General features: G+C 35.9%; 4 protein-coding genes across 6 annotated transcripts; 1 reads left to right on the top strand and 3 right to left on the bottom strand.

Moving 5' to 3' along the window:
- The first annotated feature begins 1,001 nt into the window (after nt 1–1,001).
- Nucleotides 1,002–12,968, top strand: LOC106709075 (tudor domain-containing protein 7A). 3 transcript variants are annotated; one of them, XM_014500755.2, is made up of 21 exons: nt 1,002–1,131; nt 1,328–1,443; nt 5,369–5,466; nt 6,127–6,341; nt 6,787–6,927; nt 7,021–7,173; nt 7,561–7,704; nt 7,989–8,171; nt 8,309–8,526; nt 8,838–8,952; nt 9,048–9,209; nt 9,292–9,383; nt 9,465–9,627; nt 9,801–10,037; nt 10,129–10,325; nt 10,480–10,627; nt 10,735–10,961; nt 11,084–11,306; nt 11,420–11,571; nt 11,736–11,896; nt 12,128–12,968. In XM_014500755.2, exons 3-21 carry the CDS (start codon nt 5,382–5,384, stop codon nt 12,355–12,357), a joined length of 3,246 nt encoding a protein of 1,081 aa, XP_014356241.2. In that variant the 5' UTR covers nt 1,002–1,131; nt 1,328–1,443; nt 5,369–5,381; the 3' UTR covers nt 12,358–12,968. The 3 variants fall into 3 exon arrangements, with proteins under 3 accessions (XP_014356241.2, XP_014356242.2, XP_014356240.2); XM_014500756.2 differs by having other exon boundaries at nt 1,322–1,443; nt 7,027–7,173; XM_014500754.2 differs by having other exon boundaries at nt 1,322–1,443.
- A 1,040-nt stretch (nt 12,969–14,008) lies between these two features.
- On the bottom strand, nt 14,009–15,036 carry LOC106709026 (splicing factor 3B subunit 6). The gene is made up of 3 exons (XM_014500671.2): nt 14,843–15,036; nt 14,487–14,605; nt 14,009–14,413 (listed from the first exon to the last, which is right to left on the bottom strand). The coding sequence occupies exons 1-3, from the start codon at nt 14,870–14,872 to the stop codon at nt 14,182–14,184; spliced, it is 381 nt and encodes a 126-aa protein (XP_014356157.1). The 5' UTR covers nt 14,873–15,036; the 3' UTR covers nt 14,009–14,181.
- A 1,956-nt stretch (nt 15,037–16,992) lies between these two features.
- On the bottom strand, nt 16,993–20,780 carry LOC106708995 (pyrethroid hydrolase Ces2a). Its single transcript, XM_014500628.2, has 11 exons — nt 20,357–20,780; nt 20,191–20,283; nt 19,937–20,068; nt 19,442–19,769; nt 19,166–19,365; nt 18,904–19,072; nt 18,703–18,821; nt 18,368–18,599; nt 18,090–18,228; nt 17,820–18,016; nt 16,993–17,211 (listed from the first exon to the last, which is right to left on the bottom strand). The coding sequence occupies exons 1-11, from the start codon at nt 20,450–20,452 to the stop codon at nt 17,066–17,068; spliced, it is 1,851 nt and encodes a 616-aa protein (XP_014356114.2). The 5' UTR covers nt 20,453–20,780; the 3' UTR covers nt 16,993–17,065.
- A 364-nt stretch (nt 20,781–21,144) lies between these two features.
- Nucleotides 21,145–23,304, bottom strand: LOC106709036 (protein mono-ADP-ribosyltransferase PARP16). Its single transcript, XM_014500681.2, has 7 exons — nt 23,111–23,304; nt 22,739–22,883; nt 22,508–22,663; nt 22,218–22,424; nt 21,957–22,137; nt 21,453–21,623; nt 21,145–21,377 (listed from the first exon to the last, which is right to left on the bottom strand). The coding sequence occupies exons 1-7, from the start codon at nt 23,236–23,238 to the stop codon at nt 21,211–21,213; spliced, it is 1,155 nt and encodes a 384-aa protein (XP_014356167.2). The 5' UTR covers nt 23,239–23,304; the 3' UTR covers nt 21,145–21,210.
- Between the last annotated feature and the right edge of the window lie 251 nt (nt 23,305–23,555).

Raw genomic sequence — 23,555 nt, 5'->3', positions numbered from 1 at the left:
GGGATGTCATATGTTTAAGCTAACATATGACTGAAACACTGTTTAAGCTTTTTATGGGTACAGTTTGTCTATTTAACACAGCCATTTAAGGATAAATAGTTTGACAATTTACTAGAGATGTGAGTAAAATTGGTTCTGAATCTTTTCGATTTCCGGTGGTTATTCTTATAGAACTTGCAATAAACAGTTTAGTGATTATAATTTTTTTATTACATTACGTACAATTTTTTTTCTTTTTATTCTTAGTCCATTCTTCAAAACGAATTAAAGAAATAAAACTTTTAACTAAAAATTGAGGTGTTGACAATCAAAAAAGAAAGGTAGTTAATGCTTTTTAGTTTATTGTTCGATACATAGTCAATTAACTTTAATAAATACAAAAAGTAATAAAATACCTAAATTATAGTACTCATTTGATCCATTAATTTTATAACTAGACCGATTCTCGATAGTGCATAGTTGTTCGTGTACGGTCCGACACTATGACATCTGTCCATCAAAGACGATATTAATTCTCATAAAAAATTAATTCAATCCTTCATAGGCGTTCTTTGTTAAACTAATCATCCTAGACAAACTTTAAGCTCAATAAGTAGAACTTAACTTCAAGCTCTTGTCGTTTGGCAGTGAAAATCGTGTTGCAGACTGTTTAAGTCACCAGTGATTTTAATGAACGTTAATAATTGATTTAATATAAAATTATATAGATTTTATATAGATTCTAATAGCAATTTATTTATAATATATTTGAAAATTCCTGTAGGGTATATATTATCAACGCAAAGACTCGGCGAATTGCATATTGAACAAATTCATTCACAAGTTAACACCAGTTATTCCTATTCAGTTTACCGCAGACAATGTCTAACTTAGTTCTAATCCCAAGATTAACAACGTATATATATAAATAAATAAATAAAATAATAAAAAACCTACCCCGAGTTTCAAAGAAAGGAATTTATGGTATTAAATCTACTGCTTATACTGTCAGGTCGCCCTGTCATCACCACTGCTGTCACTTTTCTGTCATAAGTAAAAGTTGTAGTTAAGTTGTTCCAGTCTTCGAATCGAACTTTGAATAAAAAACAAACGACCAGACGGACAAGTTTAGTATTACAATCGATTTTAACGGTAATTAGTATATGTATATTTAAAATGTTGTGATTTAAAATTAGCAAGTAGATCAGATCACGAATTTAAACGATATAAAGAAGGAGGCTTACTGATTCTTAGTCTTTGATGAAATATCCTGATTTCTCTTGCCTACGCGCACTGTAACAATTTAGTGGTATTACGTATGCATTACGAATTATTGTTTCAGAAACAGTTCCAGAATATTTTTCTTGATATCTGTTATCGACATGTAAACTGTTTTACCAAATAACCAGACCTCACGTCGGGGGTAAAAGGAATTAAGCGATTTAATTTCTAACGATCTGTAAGGTATGTAACTATGTGATCCTGTATTATAATTTTGATTATGCGATACAAACGATTAGAATGTTTTATACTTAAAATTAATTAGGCTTCTGAGACTTGCTTTTCAGTTTTTTTTTTCACTATGTAATATGATATTTTCATTGTGTTTTTTTAATTTGTTGATAGATAAAAATAGTGAACTCAAGATTAAGAGTTCTAATTATGGTTTATTTTGTAATTGAAAAAAAAGTTAAATTGAACAAAAAGATGTATTAAAACATGCAGTGAGGTGGGCTTAGCAAAGTTAATGTTAATAATATTATGAAACATGATCAAATCACTGTAGGCTCACAATCAAGTCATATGTTTGTTCCTATTTTTTGTAATGCGGTCATTATATTAAAGTCAAATGAGACTGTATAAATGCATAGAACAGAAATGACAACAAACAATCAATATGTTCAATTTGACTTATGTTTCATTGTCCTTGACATTAATAATAAACTAAACTCTAATTTAAACTTAATTTTAATAAAACCTTGAAAGAATTTAAAATGGAAATTATGATTTTTGTTTAATGAAAATTTTCGATTTACCGTTTTGGTGCCCCTTACTAACTGGAGTCTAGAGCAAAATCATCAGCTATATGCTAGGGCTTTCTGTGGTTCTAAAGTCTTGTTTCAAAAACAATACTGCTATACACATACTATGAGATAAGAAAATGGTGAATCTCAGCCAGTGGTTTCAATTATGTATATACATTTTGTTACAATAGATCTTTATAGATTACATGATGATCTATACTATGAAGATGGTCAAAAGATTGCTTTGAATTTTTAGAGAAAAAATTTGTTTATCATTAAATTTAAGTATTATTTACTTTTGGTATAATGCATCTGATATTAACTTAACTTTTTGATTTCTGTATTATTTAAGCTACCTTTTTTTTTTTTCTCCTTGGTTTGTTGTTCAATTTAATCTATGTTTATCACTGTCTCTTATTAAAGCAGTTTACACTTTTTAGTACAAAAACGTTAATTTGTATCTCGTGATTTATTCAAATTTATCCTGTTAAGGTCTAAAGGGGTCAAAATTTGTGTTTAGAAATATTTTTTTCACCTAAAATATGGGTATCTGCAACTTGTTTTGCATCAGTTTTCTGTTACTATGTAGGCTTATTAAGATAGGGTTTTTTCATTTCAAAATTCACCCTCTAAATCTTTCAATTGTTGATGTAAACACTTTCAGTACTTTAATGTCACAATAGTCAGCTAGTTATTGATATGCCTATATATAACAATTTCTATTCACTGTTCTCAAAAATCATATTACAAGTAAATTTTCAGCAAGTTTTTGTTTACTGTCTATGTGATTCAATATGATTAGTGATTACTGATATAGTCTTCAACAGTAATAAAAAGTAATCCAAAATTTACAACACCATAGAATCCTTATTCCTATCCTAATTTCATGTCCCTATGAAATAAAAATTCGGAAATAATACTATATACAGTACATACATAGGTACGTCATATTTACCCATGGATAAAGTATAGAGTTTCCCCTATATCTATAGGTATATATAAAAGAAAGTCGTGTTAGTTACACTATTTATAACTCAAGATAGGTCGAACTGATTTAGCTGAAAATTGATGGGGAGGTAGCTTAGAACTAGGAGACGGACATAGGAACTTTTTTATCTTGTGTGCATTTTTTTTTATTCCGCGCGGACGAAGTCGCGGGTAAAAGCTAGTAAATAATATTGATATAACTAGTGAATCCATATGACTGCATGTACGTAATAAGTGTTCGATGTTATTAGTCTGTAATACTATTCGATATTGAGTGCAAGTCACTGTCGATACAGGCAAATATAGTAGAGCTCTAATTTATAAGTCTAGTTTATTTTTCGCTTAATTATAATGTTACATACTACGGCAATGAAAGGGATTGAAAGAAAAAACTTTAAGTATGCTCCGAATGTAAAACAAAATATGTTATTACAAAGTTTTGGCCGTGACGTGGACCTTATTCCAAAGCGATATGAAGAAATGCGTGAGTGCTATGCGTTTACTTTGGCAGCCCTTCCACCTTCAAGTTTTTAGTAAGTGTTTCATATTTATAATAAATTACGTCTTTTCGTTAGGTCAATTTTATCTCATAATGTCATTGTGTATTGTACTTGGAAGCATCTACGAAATATTTAACAATGAAAGAGCTATCCAGCAGCAGTATATTTAAAGTTTTGTCAGGAGCCGATTAGGTTGACACGGAACCCGCAGTCATCCGATATTTAAGGATAGATTCGTAATTGTAACTCTTATTAGTATCGGATGATCAAAGCTAGGTGTTCATATAATGCCCACTTGCTCAATATGGCGACACGATTGCCCGCTTACCTCAGACTATAAAAAAGAAACTAAAAATTAACAAGCTCATTAATACGTTCATATTTGCTTACACCGAATTTCTCATATGCTACTTTATCTATTGCAAAAATGTAACCATACTTAGGTTGCATTGCCGAATTCCTAAAATCTTACTAATTGTTAGACAACCTTGGTTTTGATAGCAAGCGGTCTCATCGGCGCTCTCTCTCTCTTTGTATCTTATCTTATGCGGTTAGTTTCTTTATTTCATAAGCATATAAATTGGCCGGAAAGAATATGAAACAATCGCTAGGAATGGAAGCGGAATTGCCTTTCGGACATCCATATCAGCACATAAACTGTATTAATAATTTTGACAGAAAATGCATAATAGTTGTTACCGAAGCTAATTAATTTTAGTTTACTATTTCGAGTAATGCTAAATGCTAAACGAATAGCTGGGCCGATTTTGAGGGAACTTGGACGGTAAGGTAGATGATGCATGCGTGCATATTATAGGCTACTTTTTTCAAAATCTGCGCTTACTAACCGGGGGTTTGTTATCTCTGTTTTGTCATAGATAATGATAGGAATGACGATATCTTTTATAAAAAGATTTTGGTCTTAGTAACCCACGGTTCGGCATGGGCGGCGTTCGGTGTTTATAATAATACTAGCTGTCGCCCGCGACTCCGTCCGCGCGCAGTTAAAAAAAACTTAATAGGGGTTTGAAAAATAGATGTTGGCCGATTCTCAGACCTACTGAATATGCTCACAAAATTTCATGAGAATCGATCAAGCCGTTTCGGAGGAGTATGGCAACGAAAACTGTGACACGAGAATTTTATATATTAGACTAGCTGTTGCTCGCGACTCCGTTCACGCGGAATTAAAAAAAAATAATAACTAGCCTATGTGTTCTTCCAGATTATGTTCTATATATCTGTGCCAAATTTCATCGAGAACCGTTCTGCCGTTCCGGAGATTCTTTCAAACCAACCTCCATCCATCCATCTAAACATTCGCATTTATAATATTAGTAAGATGTTAATACATAAATAAATAAATGATCTGAAACATGTATGTATACACGTTAAATGTAAGTTTTTAAATAAAATATATAATATTGTTTGTGCATCTACAGATCAGTTTGCAGCACACTCTGAGAATTCTCCGTTAACAATCTTGCGTATTAATTTCGGTTAAATCAGAAGTATCTTAAGAATACTAAATTAATACTTATATTTTATACTATAAAACTTGCCTTATCTTATTTTTATATATTTTTCCTGCCTATCAGTAATATTGAGAAAGCGATCGTCTAAACTATGAACGATCACGTTTGTTGAATACGCAGCGCTGCATTATGTATGATTGGTTTCCATATAAAAAAGCAATGCTAGGTATTATTGCTACAATGATAAACTTTTTTTTATTACGGCGGTGTAAGTCCTCCTATCTATGACTGTTAGTTGAACATTAAATTAGAAACCTATTTTTGGAGATATGAACTAATATAGCATATATCATATATCAAACAATACTATTAACTCCTAATCTTTTCAATATTTTTCCAACAGCGTAACCTGTATAATGGCTGACAAGGACCAAGTGATTCAAGCTCTGCGTGCGACTCTTATATCGGTGAAAGGAGCACTTACAATAAAACAGTGTAATCGTGAGTATCAATTAATTTTTATATCATTAAACGCCGAAGCGACCGATCGTAAAACACGATGCGTCGCCGCGTTGAAAATAAAAACTTCATAATTTGCACATAACTGAAGATATATTGTATGTTCGGAAAATATTTGTATAGCCTGACCAGAACTATCAAAGGCTTCGTTATATTGCGGAAAAAATTTAAATAATTTCTTTATGTGCATTAGAAAGTGATGTAATTAAAAGGTTGATTAAAGAGCCTTCAGCCCAGGGCTTTAATGTTCTTGATTTGGCTTTACAACGGAACACAACAGATTCCTTATTCTAAAATATAAAAAAAATTTCGTCACCCGCGACTCCGCCCGCGTGGAGTTTAAAAAAACTTACTAAATAGTAGTATAACTTATTAAGTAACTCTATGCCAAATTCATCGAGATCCGTTCTGGAGATACCTTCAAACAAATATCCATCCATCCATCCATTCAAATATTTGCGTCTATAATATTAGTAAGATTATCACAACTTATCTTCATTTAAGGTTACTTAGTTTGGATGCTAGAGGGCTACAAAGTTAATGAAAATATTTATATTTCTCCAAATATCTCGAAAAGTGTTTCATTAATTGTATACATATTTAATGTTTGGATTCTTCAATTTTCATTTTATAACGTTCCAGGCGATTACCGGGAGTTGCAAGGTGAATGGATACCCTTTAAGAAATTGGGTTATCCAACGCTTGAAAAGCTTTTCCAAGATGTTCCGGGTTTTAAAATTTCACAAATCAATGGCGAGTGGTACGTCGACGCCATTGCTAGTCAAGAAACTCAACACATCGCATCAATGGTTGCCAGGCAGAAGTCTACAAAAAAAACTAACATGAAATTAAGTCCGGTAAGACTATAATAAGCATGTTATATATTCTACTAGCTGTGCCCGCGACTTCATCCGCGTGACATACGGTTTTCGGGTAGCATTTTAATTATTTAGGCTAATTATTTTACTTTATCTTATAAAACATTGACATGAACCTTATATATTCCCATACAAACTCTTATTTCGTAGTCCCTATTGTTATTTTGCACTCTTGAGGGTAAAAATATTAAATGACGATACTTCCATACAAATTTCCATCTCCATCCATCTTTTTTCATCTCTCGAACCCTTACAACCCTTTTTTCGCTTTAAAAAGTAGCCTATGACCTTTCACAGGTTTTAGACTCTGTGTACCAAATTTCATAAATCAGTACAGTAGTTTTGACATGAAAGCTACTCAGTTTCGCATTTATAATATTAGTAAGGTTTAATTTTTATAAATGCAAAATTTTTCACATTTTAGAATCGTTTCCCGAAAAAACAAGGATCGTGGAGAAAACCAGCGTCGACTTCAAGTTATCCATCAAGTTACGACAAGGATTACTCAAAACAATTCTACAGATACAAATCAAACACGTCCCACAATAACAATAACAACACGAAGGTAAATAGAATTTCACAATTTTATTTTTTATAATTATATCAATTTTAACTGTGCAAAATTTTTACTTAATACAAACTTTTTAACAATAATTAGTTTCAGTCAAATAAATATAACAAAGTAACCGAAACGAAAAACCAACAACCTCAGCAAATAAAGCAATCCAGTAAAATAGAGCACCAAGAAAAGGTAGCGCCTAATGTACCCAAGAACTACAGCACGGCACCCAGAGACATACAAAATGATAAAGTAGGTTTTCACTTCCTTTAATATTTTGTTTAGATATTTGTTACCGTGGGTTTCCACTGTCACTGTACAAATATTATTATTTTTGTCCTAGAATAAATTGTTTCAACAATACGTTTTTGTTTCGTCAGTGGAAAAAGGGAAAGAGACTTATAAAAAACTTTACGAGACTGTTTTTTATTTATTAATCACACAAAAACTTAGTTTATGAAATCAACAAATTAAGGACGTTCTTTACTTGATATCAACAAATTTATTAAAAAAAATCATATCCTAAATGTAATTTGTAATAATAAAATATTATTACTATTTAATTAGTTAATAACAATTTTTTAGCAAAGCAAAATGTTAAGAAAACTATTTAGCTTATTTTATTTGTAAATGTTTTAGTCGAAGCATTCCACACGTAACGAGAAAGAGACTGATGTGCGAATCCCCAAAGTGTCGGCGTCACAGAGGCTGTTGAACTTGAGGGACCGTCTCAACACTGTCGATGTCATACCTCTGCAGCTTCCCGCTCACAACAATTACGTGGTAAATTATCTTAATGTTTTCAGATCTTTGCGGTTCTTAACTTTGCGGAAGTTTCTATGCAGGACATAATATTATGTGTTTACTGCGCAGTGCGTCGATCACCTTGGGCTGCCAAGATATTTGAAAATTGACTAATATATGCGTATTTTTTATATCGAGCGTTCTATTAGTCCTATTTCACAGTTTTCAAAAGAAGAGATTTATAATCTTGTCTATTTTTATATCTAATTTTGTAACTATCTGCGACGGCGAAGCGGTTTATAATTGTTGCGTTTGATACGAAGGAGAACATGGACCCTGTGACGCAAGTGGTGCCCGCACACAACCTGGAGCCCCCGCCGGAGTCCACCTCCTCGCACGAGAAGCTGGAGTGGACGTGCAGGAAGCTCGGCCTGCCTCAGCCCATCTACAACCTCTACGACTACAGACCTAAGAAGGGCCCCGTCACCTACGATTGCACCGTCAAAGTTAGTGTCCATCCATTATTTTTCTATATGAAGATAACTCAAACTTTAAGTTTAAGTGAATGCAGCGCTAAGTTTTGTTGGAATAGTACAAAAAAAGTAGATGACAAATGTATGTACGTGTATCGTGTATCGTGTAGGTAGGTAACACGTACAGCGCGTCGTCGTACCCGGACTCGTCGCCGTCGGAGGAGATGGCGCGCGAGGTGGCGGCGGTGAAGCTGCTGGCCGTCATCGAGGGCTCGGAGGTGAAGGGTCTGCCCACCTCCAGCGCCGCGCGCGCGCTCACCTGCCTCGTCGACCTCGTCGCGGAGCACGAGGCCGGCCTCTGGGCCAGCATCGTGCCGCACTTGTACAGGTGCAACACATACTCTCCTCTCTTTACTGCATAACTTCTAAATTATCTCGGTTTTTAATTATTCATATACTGCTTGACCAGGAATGTAAAACCCTCGCCAATATTACGAGAAATATGAAACTAATTTATTTGTGCACACTTATAAGTGATGCAACTAAAAAGGCGATTGAAGCACCTCAAGGTCAGATGTTTTTAATTAGCCTATAAATAATCTCTTTCGTAATGCCTGGAAAGATTTGTGATAAATATTTTATGTACAACACAGCCTTGACATTATTTTAGTGATAGAGTGATTTTTTATTTATTTTTAGGGAGAAATTTAATGAAAATCTACCAAATAACTGGCAAGAATTGGTGGAGAATTGTCCCCGAATATTAAAAGACAGAGTAGTCAATGGACTTTTAGTTCTCTTGCCTAATAACAAGGTTGGTATATATTAATTTTGGTTAAACACCTTACAGACTAAACATATCAATGAAATGAAGTATAAGTATTAAGTTATTATTTGTTACACGTTTAGGAGCCGACGACGCCATTGTACGATACTACATTACCCGATGAGACCATCGACAGCGACTTACCACCTCTGCAGTTCCCGGAGCAAGACTTCTGGAATGTTTTCATCACAGTTGCCAACTCCACGCTCGAAGTTTGGCTTCGGATTATTGGAACTGAGTATAGTGTAAGTAATAACTAGTTTTATACAATTATGTAGTATACATGATGTAACGAATTTAATTTTGATTTTGTTATTTGCTTTTCAGAATATGTTAGACGCTTTGCTAGCTGATATGGGAAAATATTACGAACATTACGGAACTTCTGTTGACAAATCGATGATAATAAAGAATGCCTGGTAATTTTTTTAAAGTTATTTAAAACATTGTCTGAAATAAATTTTCAAATAGTTCTAAGTAGTTTATGTTTGTGTGTGAAGGTACGCCGTGAACCTCGAGGACGGCGGCTGGCAGCGCGCTAAAGTGCTGGAGATAGAGAACGATACCGCGACCGTCTTCCTGGGCGACCACGGAGACGACGACACCGTCAATATAAACGATATCAAGATACTCGAGCCGCAGTTCCGGAAACTGCCAGCGCAGGTCGCTCATATTACATTTCCCTAATAACACATCAATTAACTTCCTTTTTTATTCTAATGATTTTGCCAAAATATATTTAAATGATATAGTAATCATTTAATTTGTTTAAATATTTTTATGGTGTATATTGTGGGTTTCTGTATATGAGCAGATGTGTGCGATGTGTGGTGCAGGCGATCCTGTGCCGGCTGGAGGGCGCGGAGGAGCTGGCGGCGAGCGAGACCGGCGCGGCGCTGGTGGCGCGGCGGCTGCCCGGCGAGGTGCTGGTGGCGGCGCCCGGACCCCGCGCCGACCCCGCAGACCCCTCCGTAGCCGTCGTCCTCTACGACACCTCTACGCAGCGCGACCTCAACCTCAACAAGGAGATCGTGCACGACTTCTGCATCGCGGGCGCTTTCACCGTCACACAGGTTCCTCGTCATCTCAGACTTACATCAACATAAACTTAGAGTATAGTTATCTGTGTAGCTATTTAGTAATACGCATGTATTTGATAAACAGAAGTTAACGGAGATGGAGGTGGGGTGCGTGACGGATGAGGGTCGCGTGTGGGTGTCGCGCGCGGGCGGTGCGGCGCTGGTGCGCAACGCGCTCGCCCTGCTCACCAGCGGCCCCTACCGCCGCCCGCTGCCCGCCGCGCCACACGCTCCTCCCCCACACCCTACGCTCTTCATCGTGCGAACGCTCGCCGGCGACTGGTACATACCTCACACGCAATACTTCTTACATTCCACATTGTTCATCAACACTTGCTCATAATGCATTGTGCCTCAGCTAACGCCGTAACTCTACTGGAGGAGTTAATGTAGTGCGGCTAGTTATAATTTAGATGAGATGTAACGTGCGACACAGGGTGCGGTGTGTGATCATCAGCGAGCTGGACGGCGAGGGCACGGTGCGCACGCAGCTGGTGGACTCGGGCCTGGTGTTGCGCGCACCGCTCTCTTCGCTCGTGCCGCTGCACTCCTTCTCGCCCGCGCTCAACGCCTACCCATATCAGGTTCTTCATATTTAGTTTTTTTTATTACCCTACCTTATTATAATAAGCCGATCTGTGTACCGTGACGTAAGTTTTGAATAAATGTAACTTGATATGCGGACTCGTAGGCCATCCAAGTGCGACTGGGGTCTGCGGAGCGTGTGGCGGCGAGCATGGCGACGCGGCTGCGCGAGCTGCTGGTGGGCGCGTCGGTGCTGTGCCGCGCCTCGCCCGCGCCCCACTCTCCTCACCCACACCCATGCCCTGACGTCGAGTTGTACGTCCGCTCCGGGCCCGAACGCCTGCTCGGCTCAGTTAACGACTCCATACTCATCGAGTACGAATATCTCAAGAAGTGAGTCCAATTACATAATTTGATAACGCCACATGACCTATTATATTTTGAAGGAGTGTGTGTGTTAAACAAAGGCTTGCATTGTATAATTGATATGTTGTAAAAATTGTTTCTTATACTAGTGCTAAAACGGAGGAAGAGGGGAAGGGTGCCACTGACCACGTGGAGGCACTCAACAAGAAGAAGGAGCGTATATTCCGCACGGCGTCGGGCGGCGCGGCGGGCGGCGCGGCGGGCGGGGCGGCGGGCAGAGGACGCAACGTGCTGCCGCAGCCCGTGCTGCCCGCACCCGGCAAATGCTTCGACGTCTACATCGCCATGGCCGCCAATCCTTGGAACTTTATAGTAGGTCGTCAGATTATAAATCTCTGCTTACCTCTGGCGATTTCACTTCTTTCGTAAGTTACTTTCCAGACAATATAAAATTTAATGAGCGTATATGTTTCGCTCTAAACCAGGTGCAGCCGAACACAAACAGGTACACTCTGCAAACGATGATGATGGAGTTGCAGCGTGAGTGCCCCAAGCTGTCAGCTGCCGAGGCGCCTACCAGCCCCGCCAACGGCGAGCTGTTTACTGCTTACTACGATAAGGACTCATCGTGGTACAGGTAAAAAACAGTTGTTAATCTTATTAATGCATATATATTGGTACAATAATATAATCCTTTTTCTTGACACGTTGAATGCCACATGATTTTCATGCGTTTACTCGCAGATCCTTTCGGTGGCATGTTAAATTACCACTCGATATAAAGATTTTTATTGTTCACAGAGTTACAATCGCGGGTACGGTATCGTCAGACATGGTATCTATATACTTCTGTGACTTCGGCGACTTGGCGCTGTTCGCGATGAAGGACCTACGGCCGGTGCCCGCCTCCGTGCCCCTGGCGCGCTCGCTGCCCCCGCAGGCAATAAAGGGCAGATTGTTCGGTGAGTTTATATACTATTTTGTAATATGCCATTATGTTTTTTTTGCTTGTCAGAAAGAAGCTAATAGTAATTGTCAACTATAATACTTTCACTAGAAAAACTTTAAAAAAATTACTAAATATTACTAAAGTTTGTTTTTGACAGATTACAATTTGACATAGTGAATGTCCACAGAATATACAACATGAGATTAGGCATAATTTTTATTAATTATTTCTCTGATGTTGACAGATGTGTGCCCACTTTACCAAGACTGGACCGTAGAAGACTGTATTAGGTTTCAAGAATTGTGCGTGGAACAACAGTTTGTTGGCATATGCAAAGAAGTAAGCAAGGATCCGTTGAATCCAAACGAGCCGCTTCTCATCCTTGACCTTATTGACACATCTACTGATGAAGACATATACCTAAACAAACAGTTGGTTGCCGAGGGCAGAGCCAGACTTGCATCTAATACCTAAATATTTTAATGTACTGAAATGTAAGGACTTTGTTATCTTATATCTTATTTGTTTTGCATTTTTTTAATGAGTGAAAGCAGTCGTGTATGTATGTAGTTAGACGGCTCTCACTTAAATTATTCTGTTATAAAACATTAGGTTTGCTTCCTCATGGTATAGCCTGTTTACAATAGAAATGTATCTAATCTTTTAATGCAGACTTAAGGGGTATTGGGAAGTTTTTGTTCAACATTCAGTAAACTGAGGCTGTTTACATAATACTCAACACTAATTCCATATTTATCTTTTAGTATGGTATTTTTAAGTGTATAATTTTTAAGCAATAATCAGTGTTTACTTACAGACAAGCGACTATATTCTTAGCAACAAATACTTGGACTTATCAGCTATATAACTGGTAGTATTCTAGAAATACTTAGTGTATATAGAACAGAAAATTATATAAAACATATAGATATTGATTATCATACATACCGCATGCTCATGTAAAATGTTGGTAAAAATGTTAAACTTAAATGAACTTGATTTAACTTACAAGAGCAGAATGTTTAAAAAAATCTAACTTTTTGCAATATCTAATACAACAAATAGTGAAAGTAGACAAATCTATAGCTCAACAAGCTAACAAGTTTTTGACATTTACTAAGGATAATGCTTGTCACACAAGAAACCCAGTTAAATAAAAAGTATATTATGTATAAGTCTGTCCGCAAATGTTATACTATTTGGAAACTTTACCAGCCAGCTCATCTTACTTCACTCAGTATTAAAAACATGTTAGTCATTGTATTATCAGTGGGTTTATTTGAATTTTAAACAGTGAACCTCTCTTTACCATACTTCCTAAAATTACACTTTAGAAACTTAAATTAATTGCTAGCAGTTATTATTATTCATATACAAAATAATCCACTTGTATGCACATACCGATAAACATATAATATGAATCTTAAATTTTGTGTTTTATTTACCTTTTCAATAATAGAACTTGTCTTTTAATTTTTATAAGATGTACCAAATAAACATATAGATCCTGCACATAATATTCAAATGTTAAATGTAAGTACAAAAATTTGTTATACATAAATTTAATAATCATCTTGTGATCAATATGAGGTAAAATTGAAATAATTTTCATATTACAAATTATTTATTATCTTAAGCAATATTTTAAGAAATTTAAATTATTCTTTTAATAAATTTTACATTTCCTTTAATTTAATTAAATATGCAATCAATCAAATGCAAATTCAAAAAATACATGGCAGCAGCAAATATAAAACAAAACATTACATATCATTGTCGCAAACTGAACATGGTCTCAATGTATTTATTTTTTTATTATGCATCTATGCCATACCATTTAGGCAAAATGCTAATTCCTAATAAGAAACAAACATATTGGTGAGAAAGTAGTATGTATGATATGAGGATCATAACAGTATAGAGGGAATAAGAGTTCTCCTGCAATGTCAAATTTATGTAGGTTATTTTATTATCATTCCATTTGGACATTTTAATTAAACTTTCTTAATATTACACATAGTCTAAAATTTTACATAGATGGGTATAAATTCCATTTAAAATAAAACATTTTCTTTTATAGTAAAAATACCATAAACTCTGATTGATAGGTAAAATTATTATTAATGACTTGCTATCTGAAATGGTAAGACAAATAGATCTAGTTACAGAAGTGCTTAGTTCTCTTAGGTCCAAGTTTAGATAAATCAATATAATTTCCATGAAATCCCTTTTTGTAGCTCAACTGGCCACCTCCAGAATAAATGTTATATGACATTGAAAACAAGAAATAATAATATATTATTTACGTAGATCTTCACTTGATATACCATATTTCTTTTTCAATGTGTCTATCTCTTCTTGCTTCTTCTCTATATCCATTCCCTTGAAGGCTTTGTTTGATCTGTAGTACAATACAACTAAATACCTGTTGCATACATTGAATCCAGACAAATGATCACATGCATTTTTTGCATCAAATATATCTTCATACACAACAAATGCTGTTCCCCTTGTCTCCGGCGTGTTTCCGCTGCAAGGAAATAAAACATTATTGTCATACTATAGCAAACTTTGTTTAAGAAGTTAAAAACGTTTAAACTCACACTCGAATTTGTCGAATTGCACCATATTTTCCAAATATATCATACATTTCTTCAGCTGATATTTTGTATGGTAAGTTTCTCACATAAAGTATCCTATTTACTTCAGGAGGCAATCGGACCTAAAAATAAGAAAAAATCAACCAATGTATACAAAAGCCGTGTGTCTAAGCCGTATCTGATACAACTGCTGAAAATCAGAACCCGAATCAAATTGCCGTTGATTTATAATTTAGCTTATGCTCAAATTAATAAACTCTAGGGAAAAGGTGACTAAAATAATTTAATAAAACTGTTCTAAGTGGAAGTTTTGTAAAATAAGCTTTTCTAAGGTAGTAAAAAGTTGTGTAGGTACTTACATTCGCGCGTCTCTGTAAAGCTAAAGCCATTTTAATGTAAAAGTGCTAACTATATTTAAGCTAAGGTTTTAATAATGTGTTTGTTCTATTGGAACTTAAAATCACAAAAGATAACAATCTTGTAAGCAACTTGTGTCAATTTTTAATGCTCCTCGCTAGTGTTTTGTAAATTTCTTAATTAACAATTGTCAATGTCATGAAGGAAATTGTCAAAAGCACTGCACTCTATACAGGCTAAGAATTGTACTATTTTGTGCCTATTTGATTTTCGCCATTTTGGCGCTGATAGTTATGGTTTTAGTGATTTGATTTTAGTGATGGCGTGGATTCGAACTCAAAATTGCTAAAAAAAGAGAAAATCAGTGTGACCAGATTTAAACCGAACATTCTGACAGTTACTTGTTGATGCGTCTAAAATTCTGGTAATCGTTGAGGTCGTAATTTATACATAGACCTTTATAATAGGGACGCGACATATTGTTCTATACGTACAATTACTTATACAAATAGCATCAATTTTGAAGGAACACACATAAACATATATCTATCTCGTTCTTACTCAGCACTATAAGTCGCAGGAAAACAAGATGACAGTATTTCAGTGCGGACATAAAGTGAAACATGAAAATACGTAAATACCTAATGAGGCCGAAAAATCCGGCATGTTTAGCGCACCAAATGTCATTTTTAGAGCCGTACTTGTATTGTCGAAAAGTCGTGATATAAATCAAAATAACCAATTTTCAATATTTTGCTTGTGATTTAAAATAATTGAAGCCAAATGTAAATAATTACGTCGCAAATATGCATAAGGAATGACGTTTGTAATTAAATAAATGTTCTGAAGGTGCTTTGTTTTTTATCACGCGGTCGCTTGATAAGTTTTAATTTTGAATCACTCTCACTTATGATATACTAAGTGTTGCTCGCGACTATTAGTAGACTATGTGTTCTTCCAGACTATGCTCTACATCTATGCCAAATTTCATCAAGATCTGTTGAGCCATTCCGGAGATACCTTCACACAAACATCCATTCATCCATCCATCCGTCCAAACATTCGCATTTATAATATTAGTAAGATAACAATATATTTACTTCCGATTAAAGTATAAATTCTACAAATAATTAATACTCAATAATATTTAAAATAAAATGAGCCAAGAACGTTTATCGATAAAACCTAATAACCTTAAAATCTTCTGGGCAGCACTAAAACCGCCTTGTTTAGCGGCCAGATGACGTCACAGCGGCACGCATATATTGTTGACGTTTCATTTCCATAGGTTTCATACTTCAGTGAATTTATACCATGATTTAAAAGAAAAAACGGCAATTTAAGACTTGTTTTATTTGTTGTTCGGTTTAGTTTGTAGATGAAAAAAAATGTACAACCTTTAAAACTTTGTGTGTTTCTATCTATTGAAAAATGACACGCCTATCGTGTCATTCGCCATATGTTAAAATAATTCAATGCTTTGCTGCTAATTAATTAATGCATTGCTAATTGTAAAAAAGAAAATTATGATAATTTTACTCTAGGCAGAGCCTTATAAAAGTTTATTTGTCAAGAGCTATAAGTTAAAAAAATTGATGAATCACCTGTTGTACCATCAGCAACGAATCGGTTAATTCAAAAAATAAAAAATCAAAAGCTGTTATTACCACGCAATCGATCAAAATCAGTTGCCAAAAGTATTTTAGAGATTATAACATTTATATCTATAGACTGACAAGGTTATCTGAATCGGTGGGCATAAGTCAAACTAAATTATAACAGCTCACTAGCGCCTCCCTCACAATGTCAAGTCCTCTTTGTACTGTAGCTGCCATGTCTTAAATCTATTCCGACCGCACCAACCACGATAGCTGCGCCTCTCACCGGTTCAGATATCCTTGTTTGACTATAATAGTACCGATGACTGAGTTATTACATAGAATGTTTTAAATCTTTCATAGAAGGAATATTTGTAAATCTATAAGCCCTAGGGCTTATATGGGAGTGGTTTTTACGTCGAAGTAGCGGCGGAAATCGTGAGTTACTCACGACGCCAATAAATTTTACGGGTTTGAACTGGTCGACCGCGTAAATGTCTAACGGCCAATGTGAAAACGCGGACGCGCCCGCGTGTGTAATGTAAAAATGAAACCTCGTGGGATTTTTTTTATTATTGCAGGAATCTTAATGTTTCCTAGTACCTAAAGTGAGTTAATGTAAGTTATTCAATGGTGATTCATAACGTCGTCATGGAGTGAAAATCTGTGCGTTCGTCGCCAGTACAGCAGGACCGCGGCCGCGCACAGCAACAGCAACAATACCACCGATACCGCGCTCATAGCGACCATACCACCACGTAGACGACTTTCATCTGAATCAAAATAATAACAACTAAGCATAATCAAATAATGTCGTAAATCCATTGTCATAAATCCTGACTGAGTCTAAAGCAGAGGGCCTTTACAGGAATAAACGTGAGAACGTTTTTGTAACGTCGTAGACAAAATTTGTGGGAGTATAGTCCACCAACATATTTCATACAAATCTTGACGTATTTTGTCGACGACGTTAAAAAGGCACGTGTCGCAAATATTCGTGCTAGGCCCTCAGGAAACATATTGCCGAGAATTTCGCTGAATGTCGTATGAGATTTGTGTAGTGACTCTTTTGGACGAAAATTCAACTAAGGTAACTGCGAGCACAAACTTCATTTTGACGTACAGTGAAAACAATTTTCGCAGCTGCTATCGAACTTATTTGGTGAGAAATGATTCGAAACTTATAAACGTCTTATTGGTCGCCAAATTTCACAGTACATCGCCCGATTCACAAATCTCAGATAAATTTGTCGATACGACGATACAAAATACAGCGAAATTCCCTTAAAAATATTTCCTGGTTGAGCCTCTGTCATTATAAACAGATCAATGTTATGACATTTACAGCAAGATATGAGAAAATAACTGTTTTAAGTTTTACCTTTTTCAGTAACGAATTGTTCCGAATGCTCTCTGCTACTGAGTAAGTTTGAAAGATTCGGCAAATACTTAAGCCAAAACGCTACATCTCTAGATGCAGAAAGAGAGTTGTGGTCGTTACTCAATCCTTCGCGAATTTCTTGAACGTACGCATTTCCCACTTTATATCTTTCCCATCCATCATTTGCATCTGGATATCTGCAAGATAATGTTTTAAACATCAAGTAATAAAGAAATAAATGAGGTATTGTTAGTTATAAATAATTTATACCCATATTTGACGAAGTTCGCAATGTACTTTCGAAAGATAGATGAAATACGTTTTTCGCTATCAGTAGCAGGTCTTCGAGCTATTTGAAGCATTAAAGCATCTCCCAGAAGAGCAATTAAATCGGCTCCATGTACGGCTCCTGAAAATGCAAACAATAAGGCAATGAAATACAATTTCAATTGGACATTTTTCATTTAGTAAATTTTCAGTATCAGTACTCATCTATTTCATTATAAGAACCTTCAAAATGTTTTAGAAGAAGCAAGTATTAAGAATACCAGTGAAATTGAAGTGTCGTCCCTGTATGTCAATTTGAGAGGATTGAGTGAAGCGGTACACGTAGAGACGCGTGGCTCGCCGCGCCAGCCGCGCCGCCAGCAGCGCGCCGCCCGCGCCCCACCGTGAGGAAGTTTCCATCCGCGCGAGCCCCTCGACTGCAGATATCGTTTCTGTTTCGACCTCGTTCCTCGTTTGCGCTCCCCAAAACTCCCATCTTATTGCTTGTATAAGCTTGAAAAAAGTCTTTCTTAATAATTCGATAAGCATTTGAAGTACAAAAAATATACAAAATGTAATAAACAAATTTGAATTTGATGTTTTTTGTTTATAATACCATCGACAACGCTTCCTCTTGCAACGAAAGCAGGCGCAGTGTTTCCGGTATAGCCTTTGTAGTTGCGTATTCAAAAATACGCTGCGGTCCCTCTTTCATTAGATCTTCATAGTAGTGATCTGCGGGCATCGAATTATTAATTAACTTGACTATTGTTGTTTTTCTGCTACATACGTATATGAAAAATATTCCAAGACGAACCATTAGAGTTGATTGCTTCAAGGTTGGTAGTACCCATGAGTATATCAAGTTGAATGTTTGACATTTTTGATGATGTTAGAGCTTCCGCCACTGAGACTGGTAAATATTGTTCCGAATCTGGTAAAAAATTATCGGATATAGGCTGCAAATTATTGAGCCAAGTGCTATTCTGTAAAAGAAGAGAAATAAGTATATATCGTTATCAAGATAAAACTGTAGTTATAAAAAATACACATATTTAAAAATGGTGTATATTTTGTACCAGGGCGACAGAGATGATATCGGTGACGGAACGGGATCGCACACAGTTTAAAATGTCTTTGTCAGTTTTACCCGAGCACTCCAGGTTTTCAGCGATCGCCCGAGATATTCTTTCAACTTCTGAAGCATTTATGTTCAATCCTTTATCAACCGCACGCCAGACGTTTCTTGGTGACATAATTATTGCTCTGTGGAATAAACCTATCCATGGTATTATTATTAGTACCTATCCAAAACGTAACTACTCAGTTTATTTAACACATTTTGTTGGACATACCCGCAGATCGCGGCGAAACGATATGGTGTAGAACACAGTCAGCGCCCGCGGAATGACCGACGAGCGTGATTGCGTTCGGGTCTCCTCCGAAGGCGGCGATGTTCTCTCGAGTCCATAATAACGCTAGGTACTGATCGAGAAGGGCTAGGTTACCCCTCGCCGCAACCGAGTTCAGCGTGAACAGCGACAGTAAATGTAGGCGGTAATTGACAGTGACCACTACCACACCCTCAGACGCCAACTCTTGGCAGGGTAACGTGGCACCGCCTCGTAACCATGTTTCGCTATACAGCAGAACAATTACTGGAAGTAATTTGCCATCTGCTCGCTACCTGAAAATATAATTCGTGCTAAATGTGGTACATGTTACTACACTATATTTTGTTCTAAGCCAATCAGTTACAAGCGACCATAAGCTATTATCTACAAGGAATAGCGCCCATAAAACTATTGCGTCGGCGATATCATAAAAAACATGTTTTTTCACAACCTCACCTTTGGTGCAAAAATATTGAGGAACAGACAATCTTCGCTGTAGTTTTCGGCGTTCAAGTCCTGTTGCGGGCATCTGGGCGGCATTCGATGTGCAAAGAACGTCCGTCTCCAACCCGGGTGGCGTTCAGGCGCCTAAAAGTTGATGTTTCATATTTATTTCTACTAAATCAAAAACAACGGGATTTTGTGCTGCTGTAAAAACACAACAGTTTATAATAGGAATTTAAAATAATCAATCGTCGAAATAAACTTACCGAAAATCTGAATCTACCTATAGGCGCATTCGCGTAAGGGATGCCGTAGAAAATTTCCACAGGCGTGAGGGTAGATTCAGTATAAACCTTAATCTGTAAAAACTTTAATTTAGGGATACGTTTTTTAATTTTAACAAACATAAAAAAATCATAACAATAATCTTACCCCCACGATACGTCCTTGTGGTATATTAGCTGTTGGATCCTGGGTCGAGACACGATAAATTTGTAATAAAATGCAATAAATAATATAAAAATACATGATTTAAAAAGTTGTGATTCGCGCGGAGAAGCAATGTTGTATAGTACATTACGCGGCCAAACTAAATGGCACAGTCCATCGCTATTCGGAATAGCATCACACAGTACTTGAGTTTGACAATGCAACGCTCCAGCCCATGACGAGTTCTGTATAATAGGGCGACAGTATAATGCCTATGGTAATTGTTCTAAATTCATTGGCAGTCTTTTGTGTACAAGTGAAAATATATTCATAACGTCATTGGGACATTAAGCTAGGTCAGGCGTAACCGCCATATCCTGTAGAAACATAATTGGCCGGGCGACGAAATATTTTTGGCAAAAATTGCTGAAATGTATATTATATTTTTTTTATTCAAACCAATATAAGTGTTGACTAACTCCTTACCTTTTATATAACTGCAAATATTATAAAGAAAGGTAGAAATCACGTAACAATTATCATTTGGGTAAAATAAAAGCTTGTAGACAGGCATTGTTAACCTTTTGAGATAATTTATTCGAACCTCAGTGTTCAAAACTCTGCTGTGTTATCTGCTGTACGCTATTTTCTCAATAATTATTTACCAAAATTCCCACAGCTAAGCCTTCACTATTTGTTCGATTCATTATAACAAAATTTTACAAAAGACGCAAATAACTGCGTAATAAGTACATTTTATACAAATGTAAAAAAGGGTAAAAACATAACACGATTCAAAATTAAATCACAACTACAAATTTTTCAATATTACCACCGAAACCGTTCACTATAGAAAGTCAAACTTTTACGGTCCCATATGCTAAATCCAATTTCTTTAGCAAAATTTTATAATAATAGTTCATTGGTTGATTATTTGCGAAGCCGATGGTCGCCAGCATGAGCCCGTAGCCGAGGAGTATCGACATTAACTTGTGTCTGGTCAGCCATTGCCTCAGGCCGCCTCCTGCAACCGTTATAGAAAACGATTAAAATATCGCTACAAATGTTACCATTCTATCATTTAAAATAAACATTTTACCGTTTCTGTTAACACTGGTCGTGCTAAACCTTATGGAGGTCGGCTGCTTAGCGTACACCAGCAGATAACGTAATCTAAGCAAATCACTATTCATCACTAAATAGTGATTTTGTTTTGAATCGGGCATACTCCCCAAGGAAATCTTATTTGCATTTTGTGTGATCCCATCACCTGTCAACATGTATTATAGAGAAATTTTTATGTCCTTTAAGAAAATCAGATAAGATTTAACTGTAAAAAGTTTTGTCAGTGTTCTCTTAAGAAGCAGATATTATGCACTTTGCAGTCCTTTAGTTTAGAATTCGAACTGCACCTACACTAAGGGATTCCCAAAGTAGCCATTAGACTCTGAGCGTAGCAATTTGACTTATAGCACTGCTAGTATCTACTTAATTTAAAAAATTGATAACCTAAAACAATAGGTATCGAAAATAAATCAAAGATATGAGCACATAAGAGTCAAATTTAGTAATTGTAAATTTATATATTACCCAACCAACACACCTTCGTCAGAGACGGGTTTTTTGTAGTTGATCCCGTCGGGGGTGTCGATCACTTCGCACAGCGCGACGCAGGACAAGTGGCCACCGATGGTGCTCGCCCCCCAACCGAACCCGCCGTGACTGTGCGGCAGTGTTATATTTAGATCGGGAGACAAGTAAAACCCAGTACCCAGCGACGTATTCTGTAATATTACATTTTTGTAATTCACTATACATATAAATATAAATCAAATAATTTTCAAAATAAGTCACGAAACAAGACCTTGGCCGTTTGTTGATGAAAACCAAAATGCAACATGTTGTAAATATTTTCCAGACGAGTTCCATGAAAGGCGTAAAATGTTCTATAGTTTTTGGACATGTCTTTCCATTTTGCCTCTGCGTGTGATGTTTTCGAATTGTGCACCTGAAATATGTATTGGGGCTGCGGCGCTACTGATGAGTTTGTATTTGCAAGAATTGAATTATGCTGGAATTTAAAACAGAATAAATAAATAGAATTATCAACATTACTGCTTTAAAAATATAAAAAAATAATAATATCTAACATACCAATTCTGCCGGTACAGTCTTTAGACTTGGTTCTTTTAACCTGACGAGTACGTAAAACAATAAATCTATTATATCACTTATATTTGTTAAATTATCAATATCGTCCAACTGTTGTAGGAACAGATCAAGTGCGGGCACGTCGGTTAAAACATTCAACTGCAAGATTAGAAACAAATATTAAATTGCGTTTTAACATGTAAGTTATTGGTAAAAATAAACAATTTGATTTACTAATTCATCCATATCCTTGACGCCGTCTTTCATAAAAGCCGGAGGAAACGGTCTCAGACAACTTTCGTATCTGAAACTGAATGCGGCGGCCACAAAGAGACTCCATTTAAAATCTGCGGCTTTGAAATCTTTCTCTAAAACCAACCTATAAAAATATAAATGTTTATAATTTTAACTTATATTTTAAAGGTAAAGAAAATAAGAAGAATATACACGGAGCACGTGTTGGATGTGGATCTCTCAATATGCAGATGGGGTCTTATAGCACGCGTTTCTAAATTGCGTCCTTCAAAGCGTCGAGCATAGACTAGGTGTAATAACATCTGTTGTTAACATATCGCTAAAAATAGTTCTATTTATCTTGCGTTTTACCTTAAGTGAACAGCTTTTTTCTCTAAAGTGTCCAATTTCGCCTGATTGACCTCGGATATCGCATCCGACCCTGTTGTTCCATTACAATTGGTCGTAGAATCCGAAAATACCTCTGGTTCACCATTCATTTTTGATTTTTTTATTATTTACATAATTTTGAATAAACAAAAAAAATATATTTGACAGATCGGATTGAATAACTTGATATTAATTCAATGTCAAAATTTGAATACAAACAATAGAACATGAAAAGTATAAATTAAAAAAAGGATTATTGTGACAGTGCAACGAAAGAAAATTAAACCGACCGCGTTAAGAGATATTAAATTCTTTTTATTTCGACTAAATTATTTTTTAAGCAAAACAATTTTCGAAATAAATCCAAGTTTCATAAACAGCGACGTATTTCTTTCTCCTTTTGAAATACGTAATAAATTCGTCACGG

Source organism: Papilio machaon, chromosome 2 (genome assembly GCF_912999745.1).
Source record: "Papilio machaon chromosome 2, ilPapMach1.1, whole genome shotgun sequence".
Taxonomy (NCBI): Eukaryota; Metazoa; Arthropoda; class Insecta; order Lepidoptera; family Papilionidae; genus Papilio; species Papilio machaon.
The sequence above is the reverse complement of the archived record's forward strand: the minus strand, read 5'-3'. Positions and strand labels throughout refer to the sequence as shown.